Source organism: Phascolarctos cinereus, unplaced genomic scaffold (assembly GCF_003287225.1).
Source record: "Phascolarctos cinereus isolate Bilbo 61053 unplaced genomic scaffold, phaCin_HiC Scaffold_3;HRSCAF=262, whole genome shotgun sequence".
NCBI classification, from domain to species: domain Eukaryota; kingdom Metazoa; phylum Chordata; class Mammalia; order Diprotodontia; family Phascolarctidae; genus Phascolarctos; species Phascolarctos cinereus.
In genome coordinates, this window is record NW_027555736.1 from 111190571 (window position 1) to 111217108 (window position 26538).

At 37.6% G+C, this 26538-nt stretch overlaps 1 protein-coding gene across 4 annotated transcripts in view; it reads right to left on the minus strand.

The window, feature by feature from the left end:
* The window catches only part of HOMER2 (homer scaffold protein 2), a 153640-nt gene that overhangs the window by 27691 nt on the left and 99411 nt on the right, over positions 1 to 26538 (minus strand). For 3 of the 4 annotated variants that reach the window (XM_020966345.2, XM_020966333.2, XM_020966358.2), the window contains exons 3-5: positions 14921 to 15052; positions 3871 to 3963; positions 1130 to 1266 (exon numbers count right to left, since the gene is read on the minus strand). In XM_020966345.2, the coding sequence (XP_020822004.1) occupies positions 1130 to 1266; positions 3871 to 3963; positions 14921 to 15052 (362 nt within the window). The remainder of the gene's footprint in view (positions 1 to 1129; positions 1267 to 3870; positions 3964 to 14920; positions 15053 to 26538) is intronic. The other variant, XM_020966351.2, reaches the window with a different exon arrangement.

Below are 26538 nucleotides of genomic sequence, written 5' to 3' on the forward strand. Positions count from 1 at the left end.
CCTTGCCATGGAGATGAAAATATTTTTACTACATCAATGTGTTCACTGGAGTTAAAAGAAAGTGAGTTTCATACTCATAGTCATCATGCCTTTACAACCCTCAGGTTACTCTCTGTATTTCAAACCTTTAAGTCTTCAACACTTAAGGTAATCTCCAATCACAGCTGGAAGGAGTTTCACAGTAAAACTTAATTGTAAGATTTCTGGAAAGTTGGGTCCCCAACCCAACAGCTACTCACTGGTAGCACTAGCTACTGACCTCAATTTGTCTTCTATGTGTCAACATCAATTTACCTAACCATATTCATATAATTTTGTAACCCTTTATCTTGTGATATTTAACAGTCAGCCTCAAGGCTCTATGAACTTGACATAAAGCCATGCACCTTAAACTTCAAAGACCACACATTAAGAATGCTCAAAACTCATTTAAGTTGGTAATTTTAAGGCTGATATCAAAGAAGTCAAGCTGATTTGAAGAAATGGCTTAAAGTTCATTCACATCATTCATTCACTTGCTCATTAATCTAGAGTGTTGGAGCAAGATTAATTTCAGTTGGGAAATCTTTCTATTTCAGCAGTCCAAAATGACCAGAAAAAAAAATCCTGAGAACTTCTTTACGCTTAATAAGGACCGCTGTACAATGCAAATCAAGTCAGTCTAGAATCCAAAATAAGATAGGCCTGTCTGAAAAATTATAAAATCACAAGACAATCCATATTGGGTTAAACTCCTGGAGTTGAGTTAATCTAGTTAAATTACAGGGGCTGGATAGATGCATTTCTTAGCTGCCTCCTTCAATGGAAGAATGCTTATATTCAACTTCCTTTCCTAAAAAGAGAAAGCAAAGTCCTTAACTTCCTCTAAAAGAAAACATGTTAGTGTCAGTTAGAATTCCTCTGATTCCTCTGGCAGAGAGCCAGTGTGGGAGCAAGAAAAATGCCATGGCTTTCTGTGTAGCATCCTCCTCCAGTTCACATAAAAGCTACCTCTAGGTGTCGTATTCAGGTGTCTTTCTTTAATGGTCAACTTAGTGAAACATCTCTTACCTAATGAAAAGAATGGAAATGCCACCAAGCAGAAATTAAACAGCAGGGAGAAATAATTTGGATGTGAAATCCTTATTACCTCTGTGTAAGGGCCAGTTTCAGCTTCTCATTCTCCGATTTTAGATGTGCTTCAGCAGGGCCATGAGATGCCTTTTCATCGTCTGTTCCATTCACACTTGATGCCTGAGTAGAAGATGGGGTTTCACATCCTGATTCCTATAACAGGGGTCATAGAAATCGCCTAAACTAAACTAAATCACTCTTCTTCCCACATGTGGAAATGAGAGGCATGGAAAACAAGACATACACAAGTGCGCACAGGTGCACATGTACACAGACAAAGAAAGAGCAGAACATTTTGCTTCTTGGGAACACAGGGGACGACCACCCCTTCAAGAGTCATAAGAGATGTCAAAGTTTGTGTACTAAAGCACAGGCCTTTAACTCATAGGAGGATCCATCAGTGCTTCAATAACTACCTATTTCCTCCGACTTTATACACCATTCTAACAAGCTTGCTCTAGTTTCCAGACTCCCCTCACCCCCTGAAAAGCAGCAAATTAGAAGCATTGTTATTATAAATGACATGATGTAAATTATATAATGGTTAGAGTAGTAATTATTAATTATTGCTAATAATAATTGATAATGATAAACTAGAAACACAACATAAACCCAAAGATTAGAGAATGGCTAACAAACTATTTGCCACAAGGAATAAAGTACATAGAAGAAATGTAAAGACCCAGAGACAATAAGAAAATTAAATAAATAAAAGATGGGTCAGTGACATAGTAAGAGTCAGGGATAACTAACATAGTTTTGTGTCCACTTATATCCATGCAATATCAAGAGAAAGAGAGGAAAAAATATTAAGTTTTGGCACTATAGATGTCAATTCTCAGCTGCGACTGATTCTCTAAGGATTATAAGAACTCAAGCATCACTGCATATTTGAACTCTGACAAAGAGTAGAGAAAAATAACAAAGACCTTCTGTATGTTGTCTGTGCCATCCCCAGTCAAGGTGGAGAAAAATGAAATGATATCAATAATATTCATATTTTTAGATTTACGCGTGACAATTGAATTTTAACACTTGAAATTTAGACAACATGAAAGTCAAAGATGTTATCACGGAATGGAGACAATAATGCTCAATTATTAGCGATGATCTCTTTAAGCAATATTGGAAAACTTTTATACATAGCTCATAGACATATTCTAGGAGCCCAATTTCATGGGTTTGGAAAACTTAAAGAAAGCTACCTAAATGGAGTGTAGAATTCTACCAAAACACCCTTTGGATAAATGTCATTAATGACCTTTCTTTTCAAATCCAATGGTCTCCCCTTACCCTTGCCTCTCAGTCCTTATTCCTTCTGAACTTTGTATTTATCTTGTATATTCTGATTTATAAATATTTGTATATAAGCTCTTTGAGAGCAAGGACTGGTTTTACTTCTTTGTTATCCGCAGTGCTTAGCACAGAGCCTGGCAAATGGTAAGTGTTTAATAAATTCTTGTTGATTGATTGACCTCTCTGTAGCACATGATACATTTCACCACCCTTCTTTATACTGTCTTCTTGAATTTTATTGTACTGTATTAGATCTTGGGTTTCCTCCTAAGTCTCCAATGCTTTTGATGATTCTTCTTCCTTTCCTCACCCTGTCAGCATATCTTAAAGACTCAAACAACCCCCCTTCTCTACCTACATTCCATCTTTTAGAGGGCCCATTCATTCATCTTAGCCATTTCTTCCACACTTTTGACTCCTAACTATAATTTTGGTAATGATCTCTTATCACATAGCCACCAAGTTCTCTTGATTTTCATGCTACTGGATTCCTTACATTCAAGTCTTCTTCTCTATTCCCAGTGCCACTAATCTAGGCAGGAAGAAGCATGACAAAAACACTAGCTCAGAGAAAAGACCCTCAGTCTGAATTTCAGTCCCATCATTTACTAGATGTGAAGCCATGGAGAAGTCAATTGTATAAGCCTCAGTTTCCTGATCTGCAAAATGGACAGAATAGTATGTCTACCTACCCCACAGGGTTGTTGTGAAAATCAAATGAGATCCAAGAATATCTTGTATAATAACGGCATAATTAAGATTATTTTACAACAAGGTTGTTAATATAACTAAATTCCACTGTAACATTATAACACATATGATATTATACCTATGGAACTGCCCCCTCTAATGTTATTTCGTATAATGTGACCCTTTCAAAGAACCAATTAATGATATTTGGTGGAGTATGCCTGTAATGGATGTGAAGGCGCTTCGTTAATTCTAACATGTTACTTAGATTTAAGACACCAGTAGTAGAAACTTAGGCCTTTATTATCTTGTTGCCTTGACTACTGCAATAACCTAACTGCATTTAGTCAATTTGCTTTAAAAAGGTCATGATTGTAATAATAATGCCATTCTTTGTATGATAAAGCTAGATCTTCTCTGATCAAAAGGAGACTAGGATAGAACTGAAATCCATCTTTCAGCCTGACACTTGCTGTTCGCCTTCAACTATGTGGTCACAGGGAATATTACTGAGTAAAAGGACATTCAAAAGGACATTCTCCTAGTTCAACTGCTCTGAAGTAAAAGGTTTTCTATCAAAACTCTATGTTTTCCTGTGACATTCAGGAGTTCTGTAAAAAGGTTGGTGAACACTGGGAGAATCCTAATGGCCAACAAGTGCAAACAATCTTTCCAAATTCTTCATTGCCAATATTTGTTTTTCTGCCCAAAGCATTCATGAAACCTAATAATTGATAAAATACAGGTTTATTTCATGGATAAATTACTTACTTGAGAATGATTGCTTGAGGTCTCGATTTTCTCTTGAGACTTGTCTCTAGCTAATTTGGCAGCTTCCTTCACTTCTTGGAATTTCTCTGCAAACTGAACATTAATAATGTTTACTGAAGTCATTCCTGGCCCCAAACGTTACTGCTGTTCAGAATCACCATCACCATTATGCATCCTTCTCAAGTCAGCAAATACTGTAAGTGTGCAAAAAAAGAAATCAACAGCAAGCTTTTTAGATAAGTTTTAGAAAGTCAGGAAAATGTTTCTTAAGAGTCAAGCAAATGCTTTTTCTAGCAAATGAATACTAGAAAACACAGTCATGCAAAGCAATGACTTCCTTAACTTGTAGGAGAGGAAAGTTAATAAAGACTCACAGGTTATTACTAAAATGTAATGATTAAAAATGATACTGATTGAGATGAAGGTAAAAATAATTTGCTAATTGCACAAAAAAATTCAATGTGCCCCTGGGAACAAAGAACAAACATACACATAAAGAGGAAGAATACAGGAAAAAAGTCCTTTTAGCAGTTTGCATTATTAAATACTGTGTTTTAGGTGCTAGTTAAATTACATTTGGAAAGCAAGGAAAGTGGAAAACTCACTTTATGTATTGAAAAGATAGACAAAGAAAACACACCAAGAGCCTACGTTACCTGTAAAGTGATTAATAAGGCAGTGGAAGCCAAATTACATTTCAGTATTACCTGTTTTAAGGTTTTTTAGCAAAAGTTACTTCTTGTTTTTAATCACATAACTATAATTCTGCTTTATTACTTTAACTTCAATCATGAAAAGACAATCAGGACTAACAGATGAATCAATATTTACTTTGCATGGAAACCACAGTCTCAACTCTCAGTATTGATGTACAATTTTCCCTCTTCAGAAATGTTTTGCTAAATATTCATAAAGTAGGTAAGACCAAGTCTTCATAGGCATTTTCTCAGTGAAACATTCCCAAATTGCCTTTGGGATAGGAGTGTTCCATATCTACTGGAAAAAGATGGTACTTGACCTAAATGGATTAGAGACTACAAGGAAGGGGAAGCCACTGGAAAATAGAATATGCATCAGTTAGCAAGAGATAAGCCTCTCAACAACCTTAAGTACCCAAAGGAACATAAAACCTACCATTTAAAAAAAAAAAGTGTGCCTGAAAATGAAGCAACAGCTCCAGAGCAAGAGTCCAGAAAAGAGTCAAAGACCTAATTATGATCATTATACTGTGATTGTCTGTTTTCTCATTAAAAGGAAAGGAGTGTTTTTATTGACATGATCTCTACATAAAGCCAGGAAGGGGTACCTAGGTGGCATAGTGGATAGAATCCTGGCCCTGGAGTCAGGAACACTTATTTTCATGAGTTCAATCTGGCCTTAGGTACTTACGAGGTGGTGGTAAAGCATTCTAATATCTTAGCCAAGAAAACCCCAAATGGGGTCATGAAGAGTCAGACACGACTGACAACTGATTCCAAATCCAATATTCTACCACACCAGCAGAATAAAGCTAGGTATATATAAATGACCTTAAGAAACCCAAACTTTTTCTAGCTGAAAGATCAGAGGTTACCTCTCTCTGGTTCAATGCTCGCTGAAAAGACACAAGTTTTTATGAGCAAATACAGTTCACTAAGCTGTGTGTTGTTTGGAGAAAGGTAGCTTTGGTGACTCAAAGTGAGACATGGAATTGGAAGTTGAGATGCTGCTGGTAAAAAGAGGTTAGCAAACCCAAGCTACTGAATAACTGGGGAGTTTTAAAAGATATCTGTAATTGTTGTTGGTGTTGTTGAGTCACTTTTCAGTCATACCCATCTCTTTGTGACCCCATTTGGGGTTTTCTTGGCAAAAATTACTGGAGTGGTTTGCCATTTCATTCTCCAATTCATTTTACAAATAAGGAATCTGAGGCAAATAAGGTTAAGTGACTTGCCTGAGGCCAGATTTAAACTCAGTCCATTTCACCACCCAGTTTTTAAGATAACGTCTCTATTGGAAAAGATAATGAAAGACAACTAGCAAATGGGGACATCAGAGGAGATGGCACTTGAGCTGAGCTGTGGGGGATGCTAGAGGTTACAAGAGACAGAAGTGAGGAGGGAGACAGGCTATGAAAAATAACATGGAGGCAGGAAACACAATGTCCTTACAGAGAGACAACAAGTTGGCCAGTAGTTAAAGAATATGAGTGAGCTACCCTCAAGCTAGTTTGCTGATGGCTCTAGATGCCAAATGAAGGAGTTTGCTGTTGATCACAAAGGCAATGAGGAACTACTGAAACATTTTAAGCAAGGGAAGTATCATGGGCAGACGAGTTGGCAATTTGGCAGCTGGGTAGAATATGAATTAATGCTGACAAACTGGACTCAGGGAGACCAGCTGAGAAGCTACTAGTCCAAGAGAATCAATGGTTGTGGTATGAACAGAAAGAAGAGAACAGATGTGAAAGATGTTGAAAAGGTGGAATTGCCCAGAATTGGCAACTGACTGAATATTGGAGAGTGAGGGACTTAGAATGAAGATCTCCCAGAATGAGACCCTGGGTGACTAGAAAAATGGAGGTATTTTGAACTTGAAAAGTTAGAAGAAGGGGTGGGTTGTGCATGGGGGGGATAAAGTGTTCTGTTTTAGAAATGTTGAATTTGAGATGACTGTGAGGTCATCCAAGTAGAGATGTCAAGGAAATGTTAAGAAGATATTGGAAAAAAACACGGCCTACATGTCCTATCTACACATGTATCATCTTCTAATTTTAGTGTGTATGCAGGATTTAGAGCAAGTAAGCTTCCCCAAAAGACACCAACACAAATATTTGAAATCGTGATCTATGTTCCTTCTTTACACTCCATCAACCAACTTAGTACAAACAATATAGAAGAGTTCAGGTAAATTAACATGAAAATATCTGTGGTCCATTGTGATAGTAACACAGGAATCACAAATACATTCTGTAAGAAGAGGAAGTAAGCTGAAAGAAAGTTTCCTCAGAAATTTACCATCATTGTTTGTCAGGGTTCTTTGACTTAAGTTGGCAGACTATGCCCAAAGTATGCCAAATCTGGATTCTGCTCCAGAAAAATGGAAAAACCTGAGTGGGGGAGTGGTGTGGGGGAAAGCAAAGACAAAAATAAGAGAAGGAACAGTTCATGCGATACTCCACGTAGAAGAGGAACCAAGAACACAGGTTGTGAGGGAAGCCAACGTGTCAACGTATCCTAATACGTAATCATCAGGAAAGATGTTGACATCTTTGTTTCACAAGCATGGCCTCAAAGAAGAGATATGAAAAGACTTCATATAGGCAGAAGTGGGAGCAAGGCAGTCCAAAAGTGTGGAACATTGCACATGGTCATTTTTTTAATGTATTGAGCAGTTTTGCTGATTTTTTTCTCTTTTTTTTTCACTCTTTGTCATATGGGATAGCTCTTTGGGAAGAAAGAGTTGGGGGGGGAGATACAGATGAAAATATAGGTGATATAAAAACAAAATATCCCAATAAAAAAATTTTTGAAGGTAGTATCACAAATCCCAATGCTGCCACTCTTGTGACTTCCACTGAGTTGTTAAGTTGAAAAGAAGGATATCTTTTACTCATTTTCCCTTGACTTAATCTGTTATAGTCTCTGCTCTAGAGATAGAGTACCAGACATACAGACATCCTTTCTTTATTCCCTTTCTTAGTTGGTATTTTTAAGAACATCCTTGTGGGCTTGGATTCTTAAAATCTAGCCACTGCTCAGATTCTTACAATCTAGCCAATAGCTCACTATTTTTCAGACTTCTTAAGAGTCTGTCCAATATGACAGATGTTCTAATAAACCTTGTCTTTGGCTGAAAAAAACAAAAACAAACAAACAAACCAAAAAAACACCACCCTTGTCATTCCAAACATATAGAAAGGCAAATAGGAAGATACCCAGAGGCAGATAGCTCTCTATAGGGTTTTTTGACCATTTTGCATTCACATTCATTACGTTCAATAAACTATGTGATTACAGTTCTTTTTTAAAATGAAACAATACAAAATGCCACCACCTGTGTCCATGCCCTTTCCCAAGCTGACATTCTTGGAAAGCACTCATTTTTGGAGAAAGAAGGAAGATAGATGTTCCCTTCTTTCCCCAAGAATCACTAGTTTCCTTCAAAGCTCAACTTTAATGCTACATTCCATTGAAGGTCTTTCTTAATCCTCCCAGTTTCTACTGCTCCTGAAATTACTTTGTATTTACTTTGCACACAAACACATACACACATTTATTTCCTACAATAGATTAAGGTCCTTGAAGATAGGCACTATTAATTTTTTTTCTATTTCAGTAGTGTCAAGCAAAGTGCCTGGCACAAAGTAGGCATTTAATAAGCTCTTGCTGAATTAATAATTCACTATTCAGTGCTACTTTTGGGAGAGACGCTGAGGTTGGATATACTTATCTGCTAGTCATCTGCATAAAGATGATGACTGAACCCACAGGAATTGATAATGAAGGCACCGTCACTGCAGTAACTACCATAAGTAGTTCTAAGGAAAATTCAGAGATGCACATACATATACATGTACGTGTACACACACACAATTATATCACATATGGACACAACTAGGAATCTAAACAATAACTTTTATCTACTTGCTGCAAGCCAATTTCAGTTTATACCAAGTCATATTTCAACTATACATCTCTGCCCAGAACCTTGGTCATAACAACCTTCAATAAATATTTATTGATTTGATTTGTAACATGCAAGGCTGACAGCAAAGGAACAGAACTTACAGTAAAACCAATCACAATTGTGAATTTCGGTTGCTGTTCTTTTCCTAGAACCAAGTACTATGCATGAATGTTTATGGACCAAGCAAAATTTAAGTTTCAAATCCCTTTGATTTCAATGTTAAAAAAAAATTCCAATGTTTAGCTATCCTTGTTGGGGGGAAAAAATCTCATTGAATCTGACATATCTCTTTAACTACAAACTATTCCTTTTATACCTCCAGTGCCCAGCAGAGAAACATTCATTGGATGTTTACTGATGATCACAATAATCCCTACCAGAGAAGTGAGAGCAGAAGAATGAGAAAACAAGAGGTCACTTCAATCTCCAACAAATTATTTTTCTGAAAGGTCCTCATTTCTCTGCTAATTTTTAGATATTCCAGAATGATATCTCCTCACAAAAATGAGGCCCCAATTTGCCAAAGGAAACATCCCAATGACTTACCAGTAAGCTCGTTTCTCCAAACCTGAATTATCCCTGGCAGCTGTTATGATTGGTGGCAATTTTGTACAATCTCACAGCTCTCAGAAGAGAGTTTCGTCTCCACTGTTATCTAAAGCATGTACTTGGACATGGAAAGGGCCTTGCTGGTAAGGAAGATGGAGGGATTCTGTTACAGCTTTCAGGGGCAGGGGAGCCTTACTAGTATGTACTTGGTCTTTCTCCAAACACAGAACAATTAATTATTGGAACTTATTAAAGTAGGTTACCACTGGTGTAGTATCTGGACCATTCAGAGGTAGGGGGCAAGGAAAGGTACAGAATGGCCAAATTATTGGAATGTAAACATACTAGTTTGGGGAAATAATTTCAAGCATAGTGCATTATCAAAGTGTGGAGGGAAAGATCTTGCAAATTTAGATAAATCCTAAAAGAAGACAATATGGCCAATTTAGAAATGTAGGCTGACATACTGTGTGATGACTAACTGATAGACTTAGCCCTTCTCAGAAATGCAAGAATCCAAGGCATCTCCAAAAATCTCACAATAGAAAATACTATCCACATCCAGAGAAAGAACTATGAAGTACGAATGCAGATCGAAGCATGCTATTTGCTCTTTTTTTCCTCTTCTGTTTTCTTTTGTTTCTTCTTTCTTGTGGTTCCTACTATTGGTTCTAATTCTTCTTTACAACATGACTAAAGTGAAAATAGGTTTAATAGGAATGTATATGCAGAGCCTATATCAGATTGCATGCTGTCTTGGGGAGGGAGGCAGGAACAGAGGGGGAGAAAATTTAAAACTCAAAAGCTTATGGAAGTGAATGTTGAAAACTAAAAATAAATTAATAAAAATAAAATAAAATAAAAATGTAGGCTGAGGGTAGTGGTGGAATAGAAAAGACCCTACTCTGGGACATAAAAGACAAATCACCTCCACCTGACCTATTCAAGAACAGGCCAAATGGGTTGAATATGAGTCAAATAGGCCCTAATGGCTTAGAACAAAGAATAGGGGGGGAAAAAAGACAGCTCTGGCCACTAAAGGAAAAGTCTTATCTAGAAGCCTTAGAAATTTCATGGTCAGCCCTCTGACCAGTCTAGGGAAAGACCCAGAAAAATCGCTTCATGAATACCTAGAACCTGAGCTCCATGAAAACAAGCCCTATAGAAAGCAAATCTGGAAGGAACATATTCATTTATTCATTCATTCATTCATTCATTCTCTCTCTCTCTCTCTCTCTCTCTCTCTCTCTCTCTCTCTCTCTCTCTCTCTCGCTCCCCCCCCTCACTCCCCCTCTTCCTTTCCCTCTCCCTCTACCTCTCCCCACCCCAATCCCCCTAGCATTTACCCCATTTCTAGATAGATAGGGTCTGGGAGTCCCAGGCTTAGCCTAAAGTCAAAGAACACCAAGATAGCATGAAAATACCAGCCACTTTAACAGCTTCTAGGGACAAATTCTTCCATCTTTGGAGAAATAAATGTCATATGGAAAGGATACTTTAAAAAACTGATGAGATAAAATGTCATATAAGGAGAGACAAAACAACCCAAAGAACAAGGAAGAGCAAGTTATTATAGCTGAAATCCTTCCTGGAATTCCAGAACTAAAAGAGCTTTCTCATTAAGTCAATCCCCCTGACTCCAAGTGTGGCATATCTAATTCACTCAGAAGAAAATTCATTCTGGTTTTTAAACTATTCTTCTGTCTGTAACATCAAAAATAAATAAGTGGATAGATAAGCAAATAAATAAATGATCCTTAGGTTAAGCATGCCTGCCTCATGCTCTGTCTTCTATAAAGATGAAGAAAGCAACATCTTGTGAGCTATAACACATTTCAAAGATTTGTGAAATAGCTATTCAACAACTCTGTGGTTTAAATTGTTTACAGTAAACTCCCCTCCCCCCAACCCCAACCACCACACCATAAACTATTTACCATTCACTGATAAATTTTCATAGGTTTAAGGCTGACAATCTCAGAAATAAATAATTAGCAGGCATGAAGGAGCTCAGGCCTTTAACAGCCTCAGAGTGGCACAAAAGGAACAACTGTGCCTTAAGTATTTCTCAAATCACACAGCAATCTGAACCACCCACGGTCTTGTACAGGAAATGGATGATCAAACTCTATAACTAGGCTGAGGGGAAAAAAAATTAGACAGCAAGTAAGTTTTCATTAGAGAAACCATTTATACATCTCACCTCCCATAATAAAAGAGATGCTTTGCTCCTATTGGCTCCCATTAAACAGATTGTCCCCTCCTATTTTCTCCCTTCACCCTCCCTCCACCAAAAAGTATAATAATGGTGAAAGAGAACAACCCTGTTGGCTTTGTACAGACACTTTCTCAAATTACCAGTTTGTATTGTGTATCCTCAGAGATAAATGTGGATTTATTTGTCCACCCACTTAGTATAATATAAAACATCAACCTATTTAAGCATGCTCAAAAAGGACTAGTATATATAGAGAATTATCTGGCATGTGGGCACTGGTACACCAGGGTTTCTGGGCACAGATATGCCAAAATACTGGCCTACAAGTTGCTTAGATTCTGTATCTTTCAATTAATCCCTCTGTTAGTTCAAGTTTGTATCCTTAAATTAACTCCACTTACACCCAGTGGCTCTGAGAATATCCCCATGTTTCCTACCTAATTATTATTGCTGCTTCATCGCCTAAATACCAAAAACTATTCCTTGAACGTATAACAAAGGCAACAGTAATTATTTTCTGAGTCTATTGGTGAATTAATGGTCTAGGCTAAAGGAGAAAACCAAACTAAAATCTAGCCAACAAATCAATCTCAGATTAAATATGCCGACCAAGTCAATTTCTAGAGGACAGATGATGAAATACATTTCTCTTGGTAGGGAGGGTAGAAGGTCTGGCTACCAATGCACACTGTTACACAGATATGGTCCCTCTATTGGTCAACTTTGAATAACTTCTTTTTTTCTGGTAACTTACACCTCTTAACCCCACAAAGATCTCTAATTGCTAAAATTTCAGCTAGTAGAGGGAAATATTTTAGGAATAGAAAGTGAGTGGTGTGTCTTCCCTCAAATCATCTCATCCAACCTACTCTCCTCTGTGAGGCTGCTTTTTCAAGAGAAAAGGGGAGAAGGAAAAAGTGAGTTTTGTTATAGGGAACATTTCATGGGGCTTTATTTGGAAGTAATTGTGATATAAAAAACAAAAGCCATAAAGAAAACTAAAAATTATTAGCCTTCAAGTTCCTTTCAACTATTATCTGGAATAAATCAAAATCAAGCCAACATTCACTGATTTTTCTGCTTTGATATTAACTGAAGAAGCCTTTCAGAAAATGAATAAAAAACAATTATACAGAGAGAGTTCATCAGAGATCGTGTAGAAGACAATCTTATTATGAAAAGCAAATGATTTATGCTCTGGTAGCTACTGGGGCCTTTACTTTAACAGCATAATGATGAATGGAGGAGGAGGAGGAGGAGAGGTGCTCATGTGGACAAGATTAACTGTATCAGCAAGCACAGCATCCCTCTGACCAGCTCTCATCTTATATCCAGAATTCTTACCAAGCTATATGTTTTTGCAGCTACCTATACCATTAAATCCCTCCAGGCACACATTCTGTTTGTTGTATGCTATCCTGGACCCTAATCATAGAATGAGCTCACTTTGGCAGGTGAGCTGAGAACCAGGCAGTAAATATTTAGATCAGGTGAAGAGGACAAGCTTTGTTAAGTTCCCTTTCTCCTTCAGGGAAACCATCAGAGTCATCATTTCTACTCTGCCTGCACAGCGTGTCCCACCTTGTCCCCTAACTTTAGCTTTCTACCCTGCAAAATCTAATCTTTGAACCACAGTGAAAAAGAATGGGTGAAGGAGGTGGAGGACTACCAGAATTGTCATTGTACCACACACTGAAAAGGAACAACAGATTTGATGTTTGAAAGAAATGGGTTCAAATCTTGACTTTGAAAACATCTCTGAGCTTCAGCTTCCTCATCTTTAAAATAGGGATAGTAATAATACCTTCCCCACCAATCCAGGCCTGGGAGGTTTCATGCCAAAGTCAACTGCATAAAAGCACACTTGCCCTTGCACTCAGGGCCCACCCCTCCCGAAGAGGGTGGAGCCCATTTCTGGCCAGAAACGTCTAAATCCTCTGGACTTTCTCTGTAATAAATTTTCTTGATACTAAAAACAAAAACAAAAACAAAAACAAAAACAAAATAATACCTTCCCCAGAGGATTGTTGTGATGACTAAATGAGATTACATATCACTTTGTAAATTGTAAAGGTCTATATAAAGATCCATTATGCTATTTGAGTAAGAGGTTGGTTCACACGAATCTAAGTGTGTCCAGGGACTTCAGATTACATCTTGCCTTGCTCCTAACAACTGAAATATCTGCCAATCTGAGGTTTCTGGAAGACCTGTGTCATGGGTGCTCCCATTCTGAGGAGCAAGTAGGTCCCATTGCCTGAGTCTTCCATATTACAAATCCAGAGATATTCAGAGGGCACTCAGACCAGTTTCCTGAACAGTCCAGTTCCTCCTACTTGACCCAAAAAATACTTGGTTTGGTTATCTAAAAGTAATACCAATGGGAACCATTTGAATCAATGGTCTATCATTTATGCATAATAGCTATGCAGGGCAGTAACATTCATGAACATTACTAACTAGGATGGCTAGATTTTGCAGTAAGTTTTATTTAATTAAAACAGTAAAGGCTACTTACATAAACCGAGTTTCCTAGTTGTTACCCATAGGGTCATTTAATCACAACTTTAACAAATTAAAAGAAACACTGCTTACTGTACTGTATGTAAGCACCTCATCCTGAGCTACTGAAATTTTATAAGTGACCCCTCCAGTGGCTCTTATTAAGCTGAATCAGTGCAAACAACACAAAATTTAGGGATGTGGGAGGAAAGTACATGGTTGAAAGACAAAAATAATTATACCTATTAGTAAGTTACCCAGTAGAGACTAAGAAGAGAATTTGCAGAGGGCAATGTCTCAAAAATTACTGCAATAGACCAGGATGGGGTGGAACTAAAACTGTGACCCAAAAGAAACTTTTTAAGACTTCTTGCTCACTGCAAGAAATATTGATGTCCCTATCACTACTCAGGCAGGTACAGGTAATTCCATCCCTTTCACCCACTTGGGAAGGAAGTTGTAACTGAGATCTAATCTTTAGGACCTTGAAAACTCAAAGCATCTAACTTTGGAAAACAATGTGATATTCACATTTTTGTACTGATAATGAATGTAACTGAGGCAAGGAAACTTTCATTTTGGGTGTTATACCCTAAAATTTTAGGAAAGAAAGGTCAATAAACTGGGAAAGTAGCCCCATGATGAGACTTCTGAGTTGACTCTTAAAGCTAGAAGAGATCTTAAAAATCATTTAAGTCCAATCTTTCACTTTACAGCTGAAGAAAATGAGTCACAGAGAGTCAGGATAATTTGACCTAGAACATAAAATTGGTCAATAGCAGAACTGGGATTTGAACCCAGGGCTCCTGAACTGATTCCAGTTCTCTTTCTACCACAGTAGGATGCCTCTAAAATTTTGCTAGGTATGAACAATTTATTTACATTCTTCTTTTCCATTCCCAAGGTATTCTTTATGTTAGCAAAGTACATATAGCTTAAGCAGCAAACAGTACAGATAATCTGAAAAGTTATGTCCTGAAATAGAATCCTGTTTTTGACAAGGCTTTCATTCAAATAGTGTTGACAGCATGAATTAGGCCCTAAATGTACAGCAGCTGAAGTCTGAAGGGCTTCACCAAGCACAGTAATATATTGTAGAAAGAACCAAGCTACCTTTGTCAGCTGTTGCTCAGAAGAAAAACCCAAACCAAACACAGTGTTTGCTCTGCTGTCTGCCCACTGGCCGAATTTCTGCGATGTTTTGGTGAAAGTCATATTAGGTGTGATTGTGCTGTTGATGATTACCTGCAGAAAAAAAGAGTCCAAAGAAAAAAACTACATTAGAAACCAAACTCTCTACTTTTGAACAAAAGTATTCATTAATAAACCGCCTCCTCTGCTTAGACATATTTGGTGCTAATTTTGAGGGGAGAGTCCAGCTAAGAAACAGCAGACAGTGAATCTAAATTAAGATCCTACAAATTGCTGGTGGGAGAAATTATTTTCTAGTCATATAATATTTTGCAGAATTGCTATTTTATTTTCCCCCAGAAGCTGCCACCTACTAGAACTCCCATTCTGTGGCACCAACAAGCCCAGAAATGTCATTCCTTTCTCTCAAAGTGTAGCTATGACTATGAGTTTTAAGACTCTCAGTGTTCACCCACATGCAAAACCTAAGCTTCCAAATCTGCATATGCAAATGAAGTGTCCAGCCAATTACTAGGGGGGCCTGTTCCCTTTACTGTCTTCTAGCTGCCAGAATCCCAACAGAATGTGAGCTCCTTGATGGCAGGGAACAACCATGTCTCAGCCTTTCTTCCAGCCCCGGCACTTAGCACAATGCCTGGCACAGAGTAAGCACTTAAATTCTTGTTGAATGACTCACTGGACATTACCAAATAGACTCCTTCTGGATTCTAAGGCTGATTACTTTGCTGAACCACTTCCCTGCCCCACAATCCAATTTTTCAATTTTACCCTATGTGCTTGAATGCTGAAAAGAAAAAACCAGTACAAATCTTTGTAAGCCTGACTCTAAGAAAGAAATCATGAAAAATATTTATAGATAGTGTGGTTGGAAACTTTTTTTTAAGCCTATCTATTTGGCAAGACAGTTTATGACACCATAATCTCCATTTTTTCTAATTATTTATGGGATGTTTCCCCCATTAGAATATGAGCTCCTTGAGGGCAGGAACTGCTTTTTCCTTTCTTCATATCCCCATGGTTTACCAAAGTGCCTGGCATATTACCAAGTGTTTAATATTCCCTTGTTAACTGACACCACAGGGAAAGAATGGTAGTCATTTGAGCAAAAGTCCTAAAAAGGGAAAATATTAGTAAATTCACTAATTAAGGGGATATTCACATTTGTTGACTGTACTCAAATAACTCAAATAACAGTTTGAGCTTATACCCCCTAGAATCATTATTTGACTAGAGGAGAGAGAGAAAAGGCACTCAGATTTCTTAAGTATACATGAATTCCACAGAAAAGGTCAGTGGTAGAGAAATAAAAGAGAAAGGAAGAAAGTGAATTATCTTTAATAGGAACTCATGGGAGAGAGAGCAAAAAGAAAGATACCTACAAACTTGCCCTTTTGGAATCACATACTAACTAGTCATTGAAAAATGTGAACTTGACAACAATTGTAATTGAGGAAGACAAATGAGATTCCTGTACAAAGAGGTTCTATGCAAAAAACTAGAGAGAAATTTATGAGGTCTCACAGGGCTTTCACTGAAGCCTGGTCAATGTCAAAACAGGAAAAAACTTCTTGACTGTCTTCAGAGGAACTGTTACCAGAGACTCTCACCAGCCTCAATTAATATATTCTTCCAAAAACTTCAAATACCCTTTAAATATTTTAAATCCCTTGAAATAATAGGAAGCCAGTCTGGTTTCAGGTGGTTATAGTCCCTGAATTATCAATTAGATAGCGTAAGGCATATAACAGTCCTTCAATAAATGTTTGAGGAATGGATTTTTTCTAATGTATGTCTCAATTCTAAGATTCTATGAATGAATTACAGTCATACCACAGTTCCCTACCAAAGGACAGATGCCCTGTCTACATAACTAAGCAGAAGCTTTTAAAGGTAGTTTCACCAATTATACCTAGTTAATGTTAATGGGGATGGAGGTGAGAAGATGATTCATTTTCCTGGCAAACTGTTCCAAAGGCATCAATGAGTCAAACATTATTAAAGGCTTACTATGTACCAGGCACTGTGCTAAGTTCTAGGGCTACAAAGAAAAGGCGAAAATGGTCCCTGACCTCAAGAAGCTCACATTCTAATAGGGAAGACAAAATGTTTATAAATAGATACATACAAGAGATGCAGAGTATATAGAAGGTATAAGGCATACTGAAATCAATTAGAATAATAGGCCAACTAATGAATTTTTGAGCAGAAATCTCCTTAGAAGGTAATCTTAAGCATGTTTCCCATTAACCTACAAAGACAAAAATCTCACCAACATCCTATGTTTGTACTCAAGCAGTTGAAGGTAAATTGAGCCTACGCAAACTTCTACAAGTCACTAGCCCTCTGTAAGCCTCTGACAACACCACCAGCTTTCTCTTTTAACATTTTTTCCCTTCAAGGAAATCTTTCTTCCTTTTTCCCCCTCCCCACACAGGTACCCAATGTCCTCTGGATCTCTGACATTCACCCTTCTCTCAAAATAGAAGAATGTTATCAGTCACTTATACTTATGGATGAACAGGCTGAAGGTGCTTCCAATGAACGTGTGTGTGTGTGTGTGTGTGTGTGTGTGTGTGTGTGTGTGTGTGTGTCCACCTGAGCCATTAATTTCTAATTGTGTACTGAAAAATGGGGAGAGAGGCTGGGGAAAGTGGCTAAAATCACACTGCACCATACTTATTCTTTTGGCGTGGAAGATAAATCTAATTAAGTTCTTTCAAGGTAAGTGAGAAAGAGAAATGCCCAAAGGGAGAATTTCTCCCTGCTCCTATCTAGCACTTCCCTGGGGAAGCCATCAGGAATGTCTTACAGCTGGAGATCTAATTTCCTGATCTCAAAAAGCTGCCTGGAGGAGAGATGCCAGATTCTCCTAGTTACCAGCAGCTTTTTCCTATGAACTTGGAAACAAGTCAAGCCAAGTTAACAGGCATTTATTAAGTACTTTTTACATGCTAAACACTGAGTTAAGTGCTAAAATCTTACCTCTTTCTTCTCTTCTCTTCCCTGCTTGGGCACAGGTCAGCTTCACTCCCTTAACTTTGATCCAACTTTCCATTACCTCCCACCTCAAGACTCCCAGATGCATATTTTATGTTTTCCAACACGTCTGAGGCCTCTTTAGTTAATACGTAATTACTTTGTATACCTTTACCTCCCTTATCTGCTGTTCTGAAAGGTATCCAGAGTTTCTTGTATCATTTCTACCTCTGATAACAGATGTTTCTGACAAAGTAACTAGAATATGTTTTGTTTAAAAAAAAAGGGGTGACTACAGTCTTGGGGAATACAGTAAAGTGTACACACATCAATTACTCTAGTAGTACCAAGCTTAAGGCAAGTAAGACCTCCCAACATGAGTAATTCAGCATCTGCCTGGAACAGATTCTATCACATATTCTAGTGAATACTCCATAAAATTTTTGGATCAGAAGGGACCTCCCAGGTCACCTCGTTCACAAATATGTACCAATGATGCATGTTGGGAAGGCAGAAAATAGTATATGTTAGAGAACTTGCAAGGAATGTTTTAGGAATAGTTCTTAGGAGTTTATAATTTTAAAGCTATAACAGGTGTTGGTCACGATGTGATCCTAACAATCACTCTATAGACTAGAGGACTGATGCCTAGCCAGTTTAAGTGACTCAAGGTCCTACAGCTCATAGAAGAGCTGGGACAATACTATGCAGATGATTGTTGGGCCAGTTTATTTTTTATTTCATCATGCCTTTCCAAATGATTGTAGCAAATAACCCCTTATGAATTCTAGGAGGGTCAAGAAATGCTCATGCATATCACTGGGCAGCCCAAAAGCATACAAAACAAAGAAAATAAAAAGAAGGAAAATAAAGTGGGAAAGTAGGAAAGGACAGGAACAGTGAGAAAAGAGTCCAAAAAGGCACTATTTAGTAGTAAATGCCAGCAGCATTACCTCCAGTGCCACATTTTGCTTACCCTTGGCAAAAACATAGATTTTTTTTTTTTAAATCTCCAACAACAAAGATCTACAACCTAAAATTCCACATTTAAAGGTAGCTTCCAGGGCAATAATAGTTAGCAACAAATTTTAAATCCTCTTGCATTGCTACAAAGAAAACTAGGGTGTTTGTTTTATTGGGTTTTTTTTCTTTTAATTCATGCAACTTACTTTACACAATAGCTATATTCTTCAGAAATGAATTTTATTATCAACATAATTTTGTTTTAACTGCCATAAGTGATCTCTTTTTCTCTTTTAAACTCCTGTAGATTTTATTATATTACTTGGTATTATAGCTATTGTGTATGGCCAGTATCTTCTATACTGTATAGGTAGTTCAATAAATGAAGCAAAGTTGGGAAATAGAAATCATTGGCCTTGAAGCCAGAAAGTCTGACTTCAGAGTTCTGAGTCAGATTCTACTAGCTGTATGATTACGGGCAAGTCACTTAACCTGATCCTCACTTTCCTTATCTGTAAAATGGGAATAACTATATATTTGCATTATTAACCTCAAAGAGTTCTATATGCTGGTATAATCAAATGAATATAGAACTAAAGGTGAAACTACATATATCTGCTATCCTAGATAAGGCACTGGAAAAAGGACAGAGTGCTAGAGAAGAATAGAGTCAGGTTTAGAAGGGTGGCCAATTGGTTACTAGCCCAATAATGCAAAATGCTCAACTCTGCCAACTTTAGCATGTAGTTTGTCTATGCGAAAGCATCAATTACTCTCCAGCCAATCTGCTTCTTTTGGAAGTCAAGCATGAGTCACACAGTCAATCTAGAGGATGTTTTGCATTTGAATGTGAGAAGCCATCTGGACCAGCCCAAGCACTGAAATTGGATGTTTCGACTGCATATTCCCAGCCTTTTCTTGCCTTGCTCTCTTCCCAGCAGAAGGGCAAATGAAGAATCTACAAGGGACATCCTTAATTGAGGTTGTTAGTTCCTGATTCCTTCATTTAGACTAAATTAGAGAAGGATAACTTGGCATGTTAAGTCTAAAAGAGTCAGACTAGATCAAGATATTTTCATGATCAATTAATCAATAAACATTGAATTAAGCAACTAGTTATTAGCTGCTAGGCACTATACTAGGAACTGGGGATGATAATCATCATCATCATCATCATCATCATCATCATCATCATCATCATCATCATCATCATCATCATCATCCCTGCCATCAAAGGGCTTGTATGATCATCAGCTACTGGAAAGAATTTTGAAGAGATAGTTACAGAAGGGAATAGAGTCTTCCCTATTTCTCCCCCAATTCCTTATATATGTAAAGTATTGTTAACCTTGTTACTATCTTCCTTGATAGACTGAAAGCTCATTAAGATCAGAAACAATCAATTCCTGAATGAGCCATTCTAGAATTTTACCAGAAATGAAGGTTGTGCTCACTGAACTCTGTTTTCTGCACCATCCCCTTTGGAAAAAAAAATGAAAAGAGACATTTGTCTTTCTCTGATCTTCTGGTACATCTGCTGTTTTCCATTATCTTTCCAGTATCATTGACCAAAGCAAGAGAGTATGGATAACTGGAGAGCAGAAAGCAGGAAAGGTCTGGTATAGGAAATAGCATCCAAGTTGCCCTTTGAAGGAAGCTGATTCCAAGTGGTGGTGAAGGTGAGGAGGAAGTGCATTCCAGACACAGGGGACCACTTGGAGAAATACACAAAGACAGATAGAAAATAACATGCTAGCAATAGCTAACAGGCAATTTAGCTAAAATGGTAGTGGAGCAATATTGTGAAGGATTTTAAATGCCAGGGTAGAGTTTTTGTTTTTTTCTTTTTCTTTTTTTTAAGTCACTGATGATTTTTTAAAGGGCTGTGATGTGATGTGGTCAAAACCATGCTTCAAGAATGGAGACCAATAAGGAGGCTATTTGATAGCCCCAGTGGATGAGGGCCTGAACTGAGGTGGAGGCTGTGTGAGTGGAGAGAGGACACGGATGCAAGAGATGCTCTGGAGCCAGCTTTGACAAGATTTGACAGCTGTGCAAATATGGAGGCTGAGGAAGAGTCAAAGATGCCTTCAAGGTTGTAAACCCAAGTTTCTGGAAGGATGGTGGCACCTTCAATAAAAATGAGGAAGTTGAAAAAGGAATAGAGCTAGGGGGAAATATAAGTTCCAATTTGAAGATGTTGGATTTACAAATAAATTGATTCAATATATCGAACCACCGTGTATTTGGCACAGAGACCAAGAGTTTCCTGGCTTGTTTAGTCTCTTCCTTAGAGTCACTGATTTATGTTAAGTTCAACTTCCTTAGGAAATGGTTACAGTTTCTGTTTATGGCAGTATATTGCAGTACAAAGAATGTCAAATTTGAAGTCAGAGGACTTGGGTTCAAATTCTGAGTTTGCCCTTACTATCCATGTGACCTTGAACAAGTTATTTCATTTTTGAGGATCTAAGTTTTCTTATCTATAAAATGAGGGTGAGGTAGACCAGATGACTTCAAAAGTCCCTTCCATTTCTAAACCTACAGTTCTATGATGTCAGTTCTTTTATCAATCTTGGTTTTCTGCAGCATCAGTTTGTTTAAATGTGTTGCCTTAATTGGGTACCTTCTAGTCCTCTAATTGTTACTCCTTACTGTAATTCCATACTAGGTTTTTTTTTCTTTTGCTCAGTGATATGATCGTGCCCAGAGAGCCAACTTTGAAATAACTCTCACACTGCCAACAAGTCATTTCCTATTGTTAGGGGGGAAAAAAAATCAATTTCATGTTTTGTGACATCATTTGATGCAGACAATATTCAGTGCCTATGAACTCTTTTTTGAACACTGTATTCATAATAAATAGATTTGAACCTTCTTAGAGCCTCCCAGCCTGCAGCCTCCCCTTATTTCTTACTCTTGAACCTTGCATTTTTACATATTTTTTTTACCACCTCTCCTAAATCATATTAAAAATACATGCTGATTTAATTTGGAAGGTCTTGGTGAGTGAGTTGTAGAATTTCTTTACTTTTCCATACTCTATCTAAGCTATAATCATATTAATGCTGGTCTTTTGGCAAATGCTTACCATGAGCATTGCAACATGAAAAGATCAAGCATCCCATAAAATATGTGTCTTATTGCCTTTGGACATATGATATAAAGCCCGTCAACTTCTCCACCCCTTCCTCCCCCACCCCCGTCCCCAAGTATTTTATTTGCCTCTCCAAAAATGATTTGAGTCATTTAGCTTTCCTTTTTCCTTCTGGTTTCTCTTATCATAAGGATATCAAGATCAACAGGTTTTTGAACCCTCCAAGCATATGCCCACTCAATGGTCACAAGACAAGGATCTTACATTTAGACTACCACTGACTAAATTAACGTTTATAGACAGTCCTGTTCCTGACCCAGACTGCAGCATCTGTCTTAGGACTTAAAGGGGGCTTTTTATAAAATGAAACTAGTGGTACCACTGCTAGGATAACACCCTAAAGATGTCAAACACAGAGTCAAAGGCCTGATAAGTACAAAAATATTTATAGCAGCATTTAGTTGTTACAGCAAAGATCTGGAACAAAGTAGGTACCCATCAACTGGGGAATGACATACAACTGCAATGGAATATTATTGCACCTTGTATAAGAAATGACAAATGATGGATTCAGAGAAAACTGGGAAGACTTGTATGAACTGATTCAGAATTAAGTGAGTAGAAACAGTAGAATGATTGACATGACTATAATTACATAAAGGAAAACTATTTTTAAAAACTTCAGGGAGGGGCAGCTAGGTGGCGTAGTGGATAGAGCACCGGCCCTGGATTCAGGAGGACCTGAGTTCAAATCTGACCTCAGGCACATAACACGTACTAGCTGTGTGACCCTGGGCAAGTCACTTAACCCCATTGCCTAGCAAAAAAAAAAACCTTCAGGGGCAGCTAGGTGGCACAGTGGATAGAGCAGTGGCCCTGGAGTCAGAGGGACCTGAGATCAAATTCGGGCTCAGACACTTGACACTAGCTGTGTGACCCTAGGCAAATCACTTAACCCCAACTGCCTTACCAAAAAAAAACAAAAACAAAACAAAAAACTTCAGAACTTGGATCTATATATTTACTAATCATGAAATCAGAATACTGGTGAGAAAGCACTCTTCCCTACCACTTGACAGAGAGGTGATGCACTAGAGATGTAGAACAAGCTATACATTTACAGACATAATCTATGTGTTGGTTTTTTTTGCTTGACTAATACTTATTCATGTAGGAGGGCTTCTGTTTGGGGAGCAGTGTTGACAAAGAGTGATACTGACTAAAAAAAAAAGGAAAATAAAAGAGCATCATAAAATGTTTTAAAAATATACAGAAGAGAATCAAGACAGGTCCAGAAAAGGACACCGGCAAGTAGAGGAGTTATTTTTTTACTATCATGTTAAATTTATTGTATACTTGAAACAATAATGCAATGTAAGTTCACATCATACACAATCTTGTGTTCTTTGCATATTAAAAATCATGTTAATGATTAAATTCATAATAAAAATAAAATAAAAAAAACTGCCCAGAGACCAGCCAGCAATTAAAAAGCAAGAGACCTTTCTTTATTTGGCAAGATTATCAAAGCAGCATTTGTTGCCTTTAAACTAGGGAAGTCCTCTCCTCTTTAGCCCCCCTAAAAACAACTTGGAACACCATTGGCAACTCTAAAGTGGGACTTGGAAAGGACAGGAAAGAGAAGATGTAGCCATGGACAATGCCAAAGCATGGGCATAATAATCTTTAGGTTATAAAAGGAAGGAGTCCACAATGACTCTGAGAGATGCTGTTTCCTGGACTTTGCACATCATTACCCCAAGCTATGGTCATACCCTCACCTTCCTTATGTGGACTCATAGTTCCATCATTATTCCATAAATCAGAGCAACTCAGAGATTCAGATGAGGGTAAAGAGACTTACAGGAAATGATGGGTCTTGCCTAAATGGCTAGGAATCTAAGAGTTTCTAATATGAAAGGTTACAGGGATAGAAGAGGATACCAGACAAGAGAGGAAGAGCGTCTGAAGCACAGATGGCCTAGACAGAGAAGAATGACTGGAGTCGGAAAGCCAACCTGGTCCATCATAGTGCCATTTTAGATTTTTGTTTCATAGATTGCTACGACTAAAGAACTCATGTGACCAGACTACTTAGGTAGGATGGTATTTGAATAGCAGATATAAGGTATTATTGAGACCACACCTGAAACATTTCCAATATGGTAGAACCTTCCAGAGCTTGTACTCTATTGGCACAGCCTTAGAAATGAAAACTTTAGAACAGAAACTTTTGGAGGAATAAAAAATTTAATGAAGATAAATATAAATTCCTACATTTAGGTATTTTTTTTATAAAAAATAATTATCTGTATAAATATAGGATGGGAGATATGTAGCTAGACAAGAGTTAATGCAAAAAACACATGGGCCCTTTGCTTCACACACACCCAACGAGATTAAAGACAGAAAGGTCATGTACGTGTGTGTACACATACATATACGTATATGTAATACATGTGCATGCGCACACACATATGTATCTCACATCACTTTTGTAGTATCTAAGAACTAGAAACAAGGTAAATACCCATCTATGAGAATGACTCAACAAATTATAGTATATGAACATAATGGAACATTTACATCATAATGACACATATGAAAAATCCAGAGTAGCATGGAAAAACTCATGTGAAATTATACAGAGTGAAATAAATAGAGCCAAGAAAATAATATATACAAATACTGTAACAATATAAGTAGAAGGAACAACAAAACCTACAACAGAACCCTGTGTAATTATAAAGGCCAAATTTGGCTCCAGAGAAGAATTGAAAACATACACCTCTACTTCCTATTTGCAGGGGCGGGGCACTATGGGCATGAAACATTGCTGCCTTCACCTCTTACAATGAGATATCCCGCGTGCTGTCAGACACAAGCGGCGCATCAATTAGTTTTGCTGATATTCCCCTTCCATTTAAAAAGAATCATTCTTACGAAGGACAGGCATCTGGGAGATCACAAGGGAGGGTACGTTTAGAAATGGGGTTAACATAAGAACAAAAGACATCAGTAAAGATATCTTTAAAGAAAGAATTGAGGACATTACTGAACAGCAAGTACAGTATGAATAAACATTGGTAAATGAGTACAAAAACAAACAAAAAGCTATTTACCTTAACCTTATACTTCATTAAGAGAAGTGTGACACTCAAAACAAGGGACATTTTCTCTGGTCACATCCTCAGAATAGTGTATTCAATTCTGGATGCTACCTTGAAAGGAGGAGACATCATGAAAATCCTGGGAAGGTCCAGAGGAAAGCTCAGGAAAGAATAAGAACTGAGTAACAGGACATACAGGAACTAGTTAAAGAAACTAGGATCTTCAACTTGGAGAAGAGCTAGTTTATCAGGGTAAATGAATGCTATCTTCCAGAATTAAAAGGCTTGTCATGTAGTAGATATTTAGTTTATTGTCTTATCCCCAGAGGAAAAAACTAGGACTAATGGGAAGAAATTGTACAATAGCAGAATTCAGCTCAATATGAAGCCAAGTTTTATAATAATAATAATAGTAATAAATAAGAGTTTTCCAAAAGCAAAATGTTGTAAAGGGAAATCCTGCTCAGATATGAACTGGACTAAATGATCTCTGAATTTCCTTCAAACTGTCAGGTTCTTGGATTTTTGTCTGGACTAATAAAGATCTTTGGAATTTAATAAACATATTATTTCCTCAGATTTTTTTTTAATGGAGAGGTCGGGTTTTGAGGTTTCATAAGCAACAGCTAGTAAGGAAACTCTAAATACCAATCTCCCACTCTTGTGCAACTCCTAAGTTTGGAGAGTTGCCTGGGGACACTGACAGGATAAGTGTCTTTGCCAGGATCACAGAGCCTGGATGTGTCGGAGTTGAATCTTGAACCAAGGTAGCCCTCTACACACTATGACCCACTGTCTCTCATTGCAAACTCCACAGACTATACCTACCTTTTCCTCTATTTCCCCCTCCAACCTCCAGGCTGGTTTTTGGCCTGTTTACTCTCATTTACTCTTTTTCTTTTTGGTCCCACCCTTAGCACTATAGTGACTAAGCAATGGAAAGAAAAATGGGGCAAACATTATCTTTTATGATTTATGTGAATAAAACTGGCATTTAAAGAACTCACTGGCAACATAGCACACCAAATACTGAGTCAGCCACATCACTGAAATTAGAAAGGTACATTTGAGTGAGAAAATCTGACTGAAAAATGATTCCTGAGCCGACAAAGTGAAGTTTGTCAACAAATCTGGTATCAATGAAAAAGCACTAAACAATTCTCAAGCAATTTAGAAAAAGGTTCGTGACAGAAAAGCCAACACGGATGTTTCACTCACTCTCAGAGTAAATACAAAGCTGAATATTGAAGAATTATCTAAAGAACAACAACAAAAAAATGATAAGGGGAAGCCATTGAGAAAGAAGTCATCTAAGCCATTTACTTAACTCCCTCATCACCTAGAGTGTTTTGAACACAGCTGGCACTTCAAAGGTTTGCCAAAAAGAATTGGAAATTGAGGGGATGCTCATTGATTGAGGAATGACTGAACAA